At 42.9% G+C, this 12,960-nt stretch overlaps 1 protein-coding gene across 1 annotated transcript in view; it reads left to right on the top strand.

The window, feature by feature from the left end:
- The window catches only part of LOC115421530 (inositol hexakisphosphate and diphosphoinositol-pentakisphosphate kinase 1-like), a 98,504-nt gene that overhangs the window by 42,479 nt on the left and 43,065 nt on the right, over positions 1-12,960 (top strand). Inside the window, 4 exon segments of the mRNA XM_030137456.1 lie at positions 2,682-2,727; positions 2,730-2,790; positions 4,737-4,822; positions 5,323-5,445. Coding sequence (XP_029993316.1) covers positions 2,682-2,727; positions 2,730-2,790; positions 4,737-4,822; positions 5,323-5,445 — 316 coding nt within the window.

Here is a 12,960-nt window from a genome sequence, read left to right as displayed (position 1 = left end):
AACAGTTGGACATCGTCATCCTCCTCCTCGTCATCGGTACTGATGACAGGGTGGGTTGCTGTGACAACAGTTTCCCTCCGTAATAATCCTAGCAGACACTTGCTAAAATTAAACGCATGCAATAAAACTGTCATAAGGTCATAAACTGAAAAAATCACTCACATTCACTATTTAAACCAGGGTTCTCAAACTCTTGTTCTTTCAGGTTCCACATTCAGTCTGATTTGATCTGCAGTGGACCAAACCAGTAAAATAAGAACAGAATAACCTAGAAATAATGACAACTGCACATTTTTGTCCTTGTTTTAGAGCAAAAAACCCCATTAAATTAAGAAAATACTTACTTTTATAAACTGTCATTCAAACAAAAAACTGTGAATAACCTGAAAAAACTGAAAATTATTTAGAAAAATATTGTGGAATTTTAACAATCTTCTTCCTCCACTTCTCATTAGTCCATGTGCATTCTGGATCAGATCTCCAAAGACACTAAACACTGAGGAACAGGAAGAAAAGAGTTCAAACTGGACTGAATTTTCTGTAGACATTTCAGGTTGGGCACATTTGTTCAGGTTATTCACATTTTATTGTCACAGGATAGTCTGTAAATGTAAATATTTTTGTACTAAAAAACAAAAATTTGAAGTTGTCATTATTTCTAGGCATAGTGTAATATTATTTTTTCACATCAAACCAAGAGTCATTTTTTTTGTAGATTATTATGTTATTTTTGGACTGCAGATCAGATTGGTCTGGATGTGGAACCGACACTAACATGAGTTCCACAGCCTGGACTGTGGAGTTTATACACTTTGTAAATTCATCCCAGGGGTCGGACTGGAACCTTTGGGGGGACGCATTTGGCCCCGGGACGCATGTTTGAGAGCCCTGATTTATAGTTTCAAAATGTCTATAAACAGATTAAAATTCTCTCTGAATCACTGCATGGTGTTATGAAAACTATAGGAAATGCACTAAGAACGGTTTGTTAGATGCACTGGGCATATGTCCAAAAACGGACACATCAAATTAACTCTAATTTTTAAGTGAACAGGGCGTGATGCATTTTTCATGCTACAGTTTCACTCATTTCACTAATGCCGTGTTTCCACTGTGTGAAACCAGCTCGACTCTCCTCACCTCGCCTGGACTCCAGTAGTTGTATCTGTGGGGGTGTGGTCCATAACTAACGTAACCGTGGCTGGGGTGAAATGAAAGTGAAACCTAACATGCTTTCAACGTCTGACTCCCGGCTTCTGTTCCTCTGTGGATCCAGCGGATCTTATACTAAATTTTCACCCCTTCTTAACCTGTATCCACTGGACCCCCTCCACATGAATTTGTCATGTTTACCCCCCCCCCCCCCCCCCCCCTTTATGGCGCCCCAGCTGCATATAATGTTATTTTGACCCACATCAGTCTGGTCCAAACTGAACCATTTCCAGGCTGGTGATGTGGACCCATGTGAGCTATGAAACCATCTGCTGGACAGACACTCCTGCAGATTTCCTTCATGTGAGACCATGTTGTGTTTTGGCTCCGCCCAGTCACCACCTGACTGAATCCTGTCCGCTGATTGGATTCTGGGGCATGCATTCGGCCAATGAGGACTTTCATGTGCCTCTCCTTTACCGTCTATGAACCGTCCGTTTGTTTTATTTTGTTACAGTATGAATACTGGATAATGTAAAATTGCGCACTGTCAAATCAACATTTACAATATTATCGCAGGTGACATACATCGGCCACCTCTAACTGTAATATAACATGCAATACTACATGTAATGTGCAATAATCTGTTTACATTCAGTCATTTCTCCTCTTCTTCTGTATTGATTTCTTTATTATCTGCACTTTGCTCTGTTGTTTTCTATTTTAAATGTGTGTTTTTAAATATTCATTCAGTTGATCCAGTGGATTACAATTTCGTTCATCGTAATAATGTTGAAAGAATCTGGAATCAAGTCCAAGTCGCAGCCATGAAGGTCCCAAAGCTGTAAACGTGGTCTCTTCCATCCAAGGTTCTAATAGTTTAGGATTTTTCATAATAGTTTAGTTTTGTTTGGTTTTGACTTTTTTTCCTCTAATTCAGGTAGTTTTAATTCGTTTTTAGAGCAGGTTTGCTAGATTTTATCTTTTCTAAATGCTTAGTTGTAGTTCAGTTGTAGTTCAGTTGTAGTTCAGTTGTAGTTCAGTGGTCTCTTTTCTCTTCTTCTCTGTGCTCCTATTCAAATCAATCCCAGACAGGACTCTGTGCTTTAGTCTCCATGTTTCCAGGTAGAGTGGGGACCAGAAGACGACTGGAAACCACAAGTGATGGACCCTTAAATATCATTCGGTGGCAGCAGCTAAAATTGCTTGAGGGAAATAAATCGCTTTCATATCAATCCGACATTGACAAAGACGAAAACGAAGGGAATTTCATCCATAATTTTATCTGTTTTAGTTAGTTTTGTAAACACACAATACAGTTTCAGTTAGTTATAGTTGTTTTCTTTTAATTATAGTTTTTATTTATTTCAGTTAATGAAAATGTTTTTTCAGTTCTAGTTTTCGTCATTTCGTTAGTTTTCGTTAACAATAATAACCTTGCTTCCATCCAGTGGTTCTAGTGTCAGTGTGATCCGTCATGTCGGTCTCATGTTGGTCCAGTCGGTAACAGACGGTGTGTGGTTTTACAGGAGGTTCTGGACATCGCTCGGCTGCTGCTGGTGGAACTGGGCCAACACACGACTGTGAGATCGAGGAGAAGAAGTCCAAACTGGAGCAGCTGAAGACGGTTTTGGAGATGTGAGTGTCTCTTCATCCTCATCCTCATCCTTTATGGTTCTTCAGCAGCTCGTCACTGTCATCTCTCACTCCACCTTCATGTCTCTAACTCTGAGCTGTTTTCTCCTTCTTTTCCAAAAGGGAATCCAGCTTGAATGACACTCAGTACGCACTCCTCTGTTTAAAGGATGAGGTTTTCCTGCCTCCTTTTCTTTAGCCTGTCCAAACGGCAGCGGCAAAATATCAGGAACACCAGCGTCGGCCTGTAACCGAGAGGCAGCGCTGATATTACAGCATCCACACCCGACGCACATTTGAACAGTTTTATCTCATAAATTACAACTGAAACCTCAGAACATGCGCATTTTCTCTTGTAGATTCATGACTTTCAGGTTGTTTTTGTTTTGTTAGTTTTTTTCTCAGAACGTCCCCCATCCCCCAGCTCTTTGATAGACCGGTCCAGACCTAGTCCAGATAGATCACCATACGGTCACTACTAGGGCTGTTAGAAAATATTGGTTCTACAATATATCGCAATATTTCATTTCACAATACTGTATCGATATTAAAAGTACTGTATCGATATTTTTAGGTATTTATTCAAATGCAGATATGGCGGAGGTTCATTTTTGTTTTTTGTTTTTCTTTATTGTTTATATCTTATTTATTATTATTTAACACTGTTTATTAAATAATGGTTATTTGAATCATCCTAAAAACACTTTTTACTGTCTGAGAGGCAGATGGTAGTTCCTTTGGAAACTAGGAGAGTTAGAAAAATGTTGTGATATAGCATTAGATTCTGTTGTGATCAAACAAAATGTGTTTAGTATTTGTGCAGGTTTCCGGTGTAATTCAATTCTTCCAAGAAATAATCCTTAAAAAAAAAAAAGAAAAAAGAAACAAACAAGAAGTGGCCTTTTAACAGTATTGTGATATATCGTATCGTGAGTCTAATATTGTGATGTGTATCGTATCGGCAGATTTTTGCAGATACACAGCCCTAGTCACTACGATGGATTGGACCCAGTTCATATGAAACCGAAGGTGTTCCTGATGTGTTGTACGCTCACTTCCATTGACTTCCATTCATTTGTTCCTGTTAACTCCACACATACAGTCACATGACTTGTGTGTGTTTGTGTGTGCTGTGTGTCGTTTGTAGTAACATGATCAGATTCACCACAAAAAAACAGGTTTATAGTGAAATACATCAACTGTTGAAACACAAAAAGTGGAGTTGGGAATAATTAGATTAAAACGACCATTTGTTTCCAGCTCACGACTTGTATTTTGTTGCATGGATCACACTAACAAACTGTAAAAAAAAAATCAGTTTATTGATCAAAATCTTTAACAGGGATTTTAGACTGTTGGGTTCTTCTCTGAAACTGGTCCTAAAAACAGGACATGGGGGCTAAAAATTCAAACCAGATGTAGACCAATGTTATGAAGCACTTTGGGTCTGTTTTAAAAATAAATAGTTTGTTATTGAGCAAACAGTTGAATTTTTACGAATATTTCAAATAAATCATACGGTCAGAACGCTCAGCACTGACACGTCAGGGGTTAAAGGGTTAATAATGCATCTGCTCACTGCACAAAGGAAGGAACTTTGATTTAGCATGACCGGTGTTTTAATGCAGAGGTGAAACGTTAAAAGTGAATTCATCAAAAACTGAAGTAAACTAAAAAAAATGAGTGAGAATCAGATCATTAGAGTGAAAATGACTTTGACCCAGTGAATAGTTTTTAACCCCAGTGGTTCAAAGTGTTCAGAGTCGGCACAAAAATGAAAATGACTGTTTGTAAAGACTGGAACAAACGTATCCGACCAGGCAGGAGTCAAATGTGTCCGACAGCTGAACACAAACCTCTGAGGTGAAGCTGAGGCTGTGCACTTCTGCTTCCTGTCACACCTGCTCACATTTGTCCTGGAGTTCAAGTCTTGTGTGTGTTGATTCCAGGTACGGCCACTTCTCAGGCATCAACAGGAAAGTCCAGCTGACCTACCTGCGCTACGGCCAACCCAAAGCCTCCAGCGAAGAGGAAGGTACGCAAACGATATTTTTATCAACCCCCGTTTTCTTTTTTTCTCCCTCTCTCTCTCTCTCTCTCTCTCTCTTCTTTTCCTTTCTCCTCATCTCAGTTTCAGCTACCTAATGATTGTATTTGGTCATACCCCTGACTTTTATTTTTTAAATTTTTATTTATTTATTTATTTGTTTGTTTTCCTTTTTTATTTTATTTGATTTTTAGTTTTATTTATTTATTTATTTTATTTTTCTGGAGAAGTCCACATCAAAACAGTCCCACCACATCCACATCCTACACACTCCACCACACACAGAACATTTACAACCAGGACAGGACATTGATATTTATTACTGACTGACGTGTGTTTCTTTGTATATTACATGCCATATATCCTAACCCCCCCCATTTTAATGATGTCATGTAAATATGTAATACTGTACTTAAACCTCTGTGTCACTTGGTGTTGCTTCAGTAAAGGTTAAAAAATAAATAAATAAAATGGATGATCTGTTTCAGATTCCAAGAAGGATGGCCCGTCTCTGCTGGTTCTGAAGTGGGGGGGCGAACTGACGCCTGCAGGCCGGGTCCAGGCAGAGGAGCTGGGCCGGGCGTTTCGCTGCATGTACCCCGGAGGTCAAGGTACTCAAAACAAACACAGCATCACTCTGAAACTCACACTGATTAGAACAGCAGCAGTACATGTCCCTCTGTGTGATCATCTCCCCAACCTTCCTCTGGTCTGGTCACCTGTGGAGAACACCGGTCCGTTTATCGGAGAACATGTTCCAGGGTACCCTCAGAGACACTTCTGGTGGAACCCACTTCCACAAATACAAACACAAAATGGAAAAACATGCATGATAAATGACATATGATGTACAGATGTGGAAGTTTGGACTTTGACTTGGACTTGTTCAACTTGACAAGGTTATTAGCAAAGGAACTGCTCAGCTTTGGCAGAATTTGTTCTTGACATGGGACTTGTTTGTGACTCAGGCTGTATTCACACCTATCGTTTGGTCCGTTTAAAACAGACCGAGTTTGTTTCCCCTGAAAGTCTGGACTTTTTGTTTGGTGTGAATACAAACATGCGAACTCTGATTCGAATCAAACAAGCGGACCCAGACCTCCTAGAAGAGGTGGTCTGGGTCCACTTCCAAACGGACTCTGGGCCGGTTCACTTCTGGTGTGAATAGAACTGACCTCGAACCGAAACAAACCAAGGAATTTTGCACCTTTTTGTGCTTGACGAGCCACCGTAGCTTCTGGAAGTAGCCGAGGTTTACGGGTGGTCAGAGCGAACAGCAGCAGATATGAGCTGTGGACAGACGAGGAGCAATGAGGACACTGAATGTGTCACTGACATTTGGTCACATGTCCATTTTACCAAACTGGCTCTGAATGAGCTTTTCTTGAGTGTTACATTATCTTCGTAAATTTGTGTCTGATAAAATAGAATAAATATTCTGAAAATGATAACTGTATGTAGGAGCACCACGTCTATTTTCATCAACACCGGTCTCTGATTCACCCCGCCCCCAACTTTTCTGTCCATTGCCAGCGCAGTTCATCACATGCTGCTTCTGTTCACGCATTTTGGTCCACTAGCAAAAAGTCCAATGAGAATGCAATCCGACCCAAATGAAAAAAGAAAGTCCACATTCGATCTGAATCAAATAAGCGGACCAAAGGACTTTTCAGGTGTGAATACAGCCTTAGTGCTTTTTTTTGATAGAGGACTTGCTCAACTTGTTGGACTTGGGACTTATTCTTGACTCACTACTTCTTATTCTTTTCTTGAAAGTTGTTCTTTACTTGGGACTTGCTTGTGACATTGAACTTGGTTTTTGTGGTAAAATTTGCTTTTAATTTGGGACAGTTGTTTGTTGTGAGGTGTGTTTGACTTGTTGGTCCAGACTTGAGACTTATTCATAACATGGGGTTTGTTTTTGACCTGGGGTTTGTTCAGGAGCTGTGTCTTGTTATTCTTGACTCTGAATGTGTTTTTGTTGTTGGTATTTTTTGTGACTTGGAACTTGTTCTTGGTTTGGAACCTGCTGTTCTTGACTTACGTCGCGTTTCCACTACATGGAACCGGCTCGACTCAACTCTGGTGCCAGGTCCTATTCCTGGAGACCGTTTCCATTCCAGGATACTAACCACTTTACAGTACCTGGTCGTCATAGTGATGCGGTGCGTTACTTCCGTGTCGTCTGCTCAGAGTCGCTGATAAACTCACTCCTTGCGTGTTGTTTCATCAAGCTCATGCTGAATTTTCACGTCTGAACCTCCTGGACAAACCATGGTGTAGTTTTACAGACTGTCATCATGTGGATTCACCTACTGACAGATTTACTAGAAACTTCCACATCTGTTTTCTGTAAAAGGGCGGGTCACAGAGACAACTCTGACCAATCAGTGGTCTGCAGTGTTTACACATCACCTTTTAGTATCTGGTCCCCAATTCTGGAACCTCGGCGGAGGTGATACCAAGAAACTAGTAGCGGGTACCGGGTACCAGATTCCAGGTCCTTTTTCGTAATGGAAATGCAAAAAGGCCGAGTTGAGTTGAGCCGGTACCACATTGTGGAAACACAGCATAAGTGCTTGTTCTTAAAGCTGCAGTATGTAGGAATTCTGTTCTAAGTAACTGTAAAATTGCCTTGACTGTCACCAGACATAAGGAATCATGTTCATTTCAAATCTGATCTCACTGACAGTAGTAGTCCAGCCAGAATATGTGCAGTTGAAAAGCTCAGTGTCAGCCCGAAATGATGTTTATGTTGACATTGTGTGTTTTGGTCTGATGCCCCGCCCATCACCTGTCTGCCAATCACAGAGTCAGAAGCCTTTCAGCTCCAGGTTGCCAGATCCCCGTGGGCTGCAGCTGGAACATTTCTGATCACAAATGTCTGACGTTATTAAACCTAAAAGGACTCTTATTATTCCCAAATACATCGTGACAAAGTGAGAAATAAAACAAGGAGATGTATAGGAGATGATTCAGAAACATGGAGACGGCTGAAAGAGGAGAAGGATTTGAAGACCGACGCCGGCCTGCCTTAGTCTGACCACCGGTAAGAGCCACTCAGAGCCGGGGTCGCGGCCTCTTCACCTGGTCCCTTCTTCCGGGGCCGGGCAGCAGTCTCTTCTCCTGGCCCCGGTGAAGAGACTGCCGGTCCGGGACTGGTGAACAGACCAGGTACCGGTGTAGGACTTGTCTCTATCCATGGTAGCTCCTTGTAGTTCAGTGTTTTCTGTGGAAGTGACCTGTTCATTTAGCGGTGTGTAATCCGAACGGGGGGGGGGGGGGCGGTGTCCGTGGTTCGGTGGGGGGTTCGGTTGGTAGTTCGGCGTCTGTGGTTCGGTGGTGTGGGGGGGATCAGTAGTCCGGAAAGTGTGTGTGTGGTGGGGGGGGTCGGGTGTCGGTTGTCCGTGGTTCGGTGTGGTGGTGGGGGGGGTTAGAGCTCCTGAATCTTCGCAAATTTTCATTTGACTGTGCAGGACGTTTGTTCTGGCCTGTTATATATTAGACTTATGTAGAGTAAGTCTGGTGATGATTTTTTTGTATGAAATTTATGGTGTGGTGGCAAGGATTAGAGGAAACGCTAGTAGTGGATGCTCATGCGGGATCTGGCAACCCTAGCCTGGGGGGAGGAGGAGAGGATACCACGTTCTACAGTATTTTGAATGTAATTGCAGTACCAGTTTTGGCCACAATCCTACATACTGCAGCTTTAACGTAGAGGTTATTTTCTTGACGTCTTGACTTGGGGATCGTTCTTGACTCTGTGCTTCTTGTTCTTTTCTTGACATTTGTTCTTGACTTGGGACCTGCTTGTGACATTGGACTGTGTTTTGTCATAAAATTTGCTCTTGACATTGGACTTGTTCAGAGGTTGTCTTGTTATTCTTGACTGTGCTTTTGTTGAGGTATCTTTTTATGACTTGGGGCTTATTCTTCACTTCTAATATTCACCATGTGATGATGTATTTAATACAGATCTGTATTTATAAATCATCATTTTATCTTGATGTTCCAGGTTTTAACACTGAAAAGAATAAATTGTGACTCAAAGTCAAATCATTCTTTTTAGTTTTCCATAGATTTCATGTGTGTTTGTGTGAACATGCTGTGTCCTTTAACCTCAGCCTTAAACCTGAATCCTGTGACGCTCAGGTGTTTGGTGTTGGAATGTGGATGATTGAAGTAGAGTCTGTGTAACGTGTGGTCAGGGCAGACGACCATCCAAGGTCTGCTCCAGGTTTTGTGCCTGTTAAAAGGTAGTCTTTCCTCACCACTGTCATCTAGTGTTGACTCCTGGAGGATTCTGTTGGGTTTAAGAGTCTGGTTTAGACTAGGGATGTAACCATATAAAAATATCATATCACGATTATTGTGACAAATTATCACGGTTGTCAATATTATTGCGGTATTGTTGAAAATTGTGCTCAAAATGTTCAAAAGTACTAATACACACACTGAAATACTTTTACCAAGTTGTATTTTGAAAAATACAATACTGGATGGACCGGGTCCTTGTGCTCGCTCGGACAGACCAGGTCCGTGTGGGAAGCCCACTATCTTTGAATCTGCGGAGCTCCACGTACCTTCCACAATGTTTTCAGAGGCCAGACACTGCAAACTACGCACACGCGCCCTGGAATGATGCTGCTTCTCCAGGAAATGAACAGTACCGTGAGTTTTCAAAGTGTGGTAATCGAACACGGTTATCATGATCATCAGAATTTAAACGGTAATACTAACTGTCGGAAATTTTACCACGGTTCATCATTATAGTGGTAATCGTTACATCCCTAGTTTAGACCAGCTCTAAATGTTAAGTGTCATGAGATAACTTTTGTTATGGTTGTGATGCTTTATAAATAAATTGATTGTTTTGTTGCTTCTGAAGACATGATGGAACGATGACTTCAGAGTGAAGGCGTTCACTCGATGATCTTGTTGGTGGAGTTCTAACATGATACGGTCTAAACCAACAGTGGAAAAGAAACTTTAGACATACCTCCCCATTATTAGAATTATTATTATAGAATAATTATTTTATAAGTGGTGTAAAACATCTTGGATTCCTTATAAAACTCTGTTGGACACCTGTCTCATCACCTAAACCATCCTCAGACCACAGAGAAAACTTAGACCAAACCCTGATGAAGAGGTGGTTCAGATCACAGATCCTGAATCCATCATGAGACTTTAGACCAGGGGCCTGCTCTGCATTCAGGTCTGGGCTCCAATTTTCAAACCAGGTCTCTGTTTAGGTCTTTCTGTTCAGATCTTTATTCAAGACTCTTTGTTCAGGTCTATAATCAGGTCTTCATACAGGCCCATATTCAGGTCTCTGTGTTCAGGTCTATGTTCTGGTCCATGTTCAGGTCTGTATTTGGGTCTTTGCGTTCAGGTCTATGTTGTTCAGGTCTCTGTGTTCAGGTCTGCAGTCAGGTTTTTATTCAGGTCCTTGTGTCCAGGTCTGTGTCTAGGTCCAGGTCCAGGTCTCAGTATCTGCAGGTGGACAGTTGGACTCCATCCGGTTCTTCCTCTGTCATTAAGGCCGTTTTCACACTGCGAGCCGAGTCCGTACCATACCTGAATACTTTCACAACTTTCCTGCAGATGTTGTGTTCACAAGTACACACCGCGGCCCAAGTCCGAGTGGATGTTACAGGGTCGAAACAGTAGGTGGGGGTGTGGAAGGAATTATGTTTATGTTTATTATCCAACAAACACGGAAGTCCGAAGAAAACAAACCCTTACGTCATCAGCTGAGTGACTGTTCTGGGGCCTCATGTATAAAGACTTGCCTGGATTTCATCCGTAAACCTGGCGTACGCTTAAATCCAGAAAAGTCCGTACGCACAAAAAAATCCAGATGAATAAAACTGTGCGTACGCCTGAATCCAAGCACACTTCCTTTATTCATCCCAGTCAGCGTGGAATTGACTGAATATGTTGGAGTACCTGACTCCTCCTCTCCATGCTCATATTTAAATATGCAAATGAGCATAAACAGGGTCTGCAGGTGGGATTCCTCTGGGATTCTTCTCTCTGCATGATCACATGACGTCAAGGTGGACGCGAAGCGGAGGACGAAACAGACGGAAGAAGAAAAGAGACGAACTCAGACCGTTTGAGCAGAGAGTGACCGCTAATGTGAGAGACAGTGGTGTCACAGGACTGACTGGGATCAGCCCCAAAATAAATATAGATTTAGTATTAGTGTCAGTCACACATTAGTTCATTCTGTGGGTCATCCAACAGTCTGATCACAGACAAACAAGATAAAGGTTCATGTGTGATCATGTCAGGAGATCAAAGAGGAAATCATAGACTTTGACTCCTGTTAATTACTCCATTTATTATTTCCCAAAAGACAATGAGACAGAAGACGGTCAGACGCAGTCCCAGCCTGTCACAGACTGTGGGATTTCTCCGATCCAACAGCTGCTGTTGTCCGTCCTCAGCCGTGTCCTCACCTGTGTTCACCTGAGTCACCAGAGGACATCGAGTGCCTGGACCGAATAATAAATGTTCCCATAGACATTAGTGTTACATTAAATGCATTTATCAACAAGTGAATTCTGTGTCCTTGTGTCTTCATGTGGCTGAAATCACATCCTATTTGGATGGCAGGATTGGTATTGATGGGTCCAGGGTTGATCTGGTTGGTTCTGGTTCTGGTTGGTTCTGGTTCTGGTGGTGGATGCGCTGCTCTAACAGTAGGATGACCTGTCTGTGTGTTCACTGTTCTTCTGTGTATCTCTGATGTGCACAACAATCGGAGGAATGACCTTTTTCACATTATTAACAGTTTCCCAGGATCTCCTCAAAGTGTCTCCAGTGGTTCCCAAAGCAGTAGAAACGTGCGTACTCCAGCTGTGGAGTTGACGTGGAGCACTGCACATTTCCACGGTCATTTCAGTCTTTATACATCTGAACGTGAGCGTGGAAAAGGGCGTACGCCAGGTTTTTGTGCGTATGCAACCTTTGTACATGAGGCCCCTGGTCTGTGTGTTCAGGTCCTGGTCTAGGTTCTGGTCCAGGTCCAGGTCTGTGTGTTCAGGTCCTGGTCCAGGTCCAGGTGTCAGTGTGTCTGTGTGTCCAGGTCCAGGTCTAGGTTCTGGTCCAGGTCCAGGTCTGTGTGTTCAGGTCCTAGTCTAGGTTCTGGTCCAGGTCCAGGTCTGTGTGTTCAGGTCCTGGTCCAGGTGTCAGTGTGTCTGTGTGTCCAGGTCCAGGTCTAGGTTCTTGTCCAGGTCCAGGTCTAGGTTCTGGTCCAGGTCCAGGTCTGTGTGTTCAGGTCCTAGTCTAGGTTCTGGTCCAGGTCCAGGTCTGTGTGTTCAGGTCCTGGTCCAGGTCCAGGTCTCAGTGTGTGTGTGGTTCCTCCTCTTTGTCATTAACTCTGCTCTTCTCTTCCTACCTGTTGACCCCCCCTCCCACCCCCCCTCCCTTACCTGTGCTGTAAACGAGCCGGTGGCCCCCGGTCCCGAGGCTCTGAGTCCCCTATAGACTTTGGTAAGACAGTCCAGTCCAGCTCCTCCTCCTCGTCTGCCTCATCTGTCACTAACGGCTCTGATCTGTCCTCGTCTCATCATGATTGGTCTGATTGACTGTGGGCTCAGATTGCTGTGCTGTTTGTGCCGTCGCTGGGGTTTGTCGGCTGAAAACGCTCCAGAACCACAGTGTCTGAGGAGGTGGACGCTAACCACATCAGCTCACACTAATCTGCATCCTTTCATCCACCTGGACCACAGTTATTAGAACCACGAACGGTCTGGACTTTCACAACTGGCGTTTCTCAATATCGAGTTCGACGAGTACGGCCTAGGTAAAAACGGTCCCAGATAACCGACTTCCTAAGAACACCAGTCTGTCTGTTAGTGGAACAGTTGCAAACTTTCCTCCGTGGGGTCTCAAACATGCGTCCCGGGGGCCAAATGCATCCCACCAAAGGTTCCAATTCAGCCCCTGGGATGAATTTACAAAGTGTATAAATTCCACAGTCCAGGCTGTGGAACTCATGTTAGTGTGGGTTCCACATCCAGACCAATCTGATCTACAGTCCAATAAGAACAGCAGAAGAACCCACACAGAAGAAGGACTGCAGATTTACTACTGGGTTTGATGTAAAAAAAATA

The sequence above is a fragment of the Sphaeramia orbicularis genome, chromosome 6 (genome assembly GCF_902148855.1).
Source record: "Sphaeramia orbicularis chromosome 6, fSphaOr1.1, whole genome shotgun sequence".
NCBI classification, from domain to species: domain Eukaryota; kingdom Metazoa; phylum Chordata; class Actinopteri; order Kurtiformes; family Apogonidae; genus Sphaeramia; species Sphaeramia orbicularis.
This window is presented reverse-complemented; position numbering and strand designations above follow the sequence as displayed.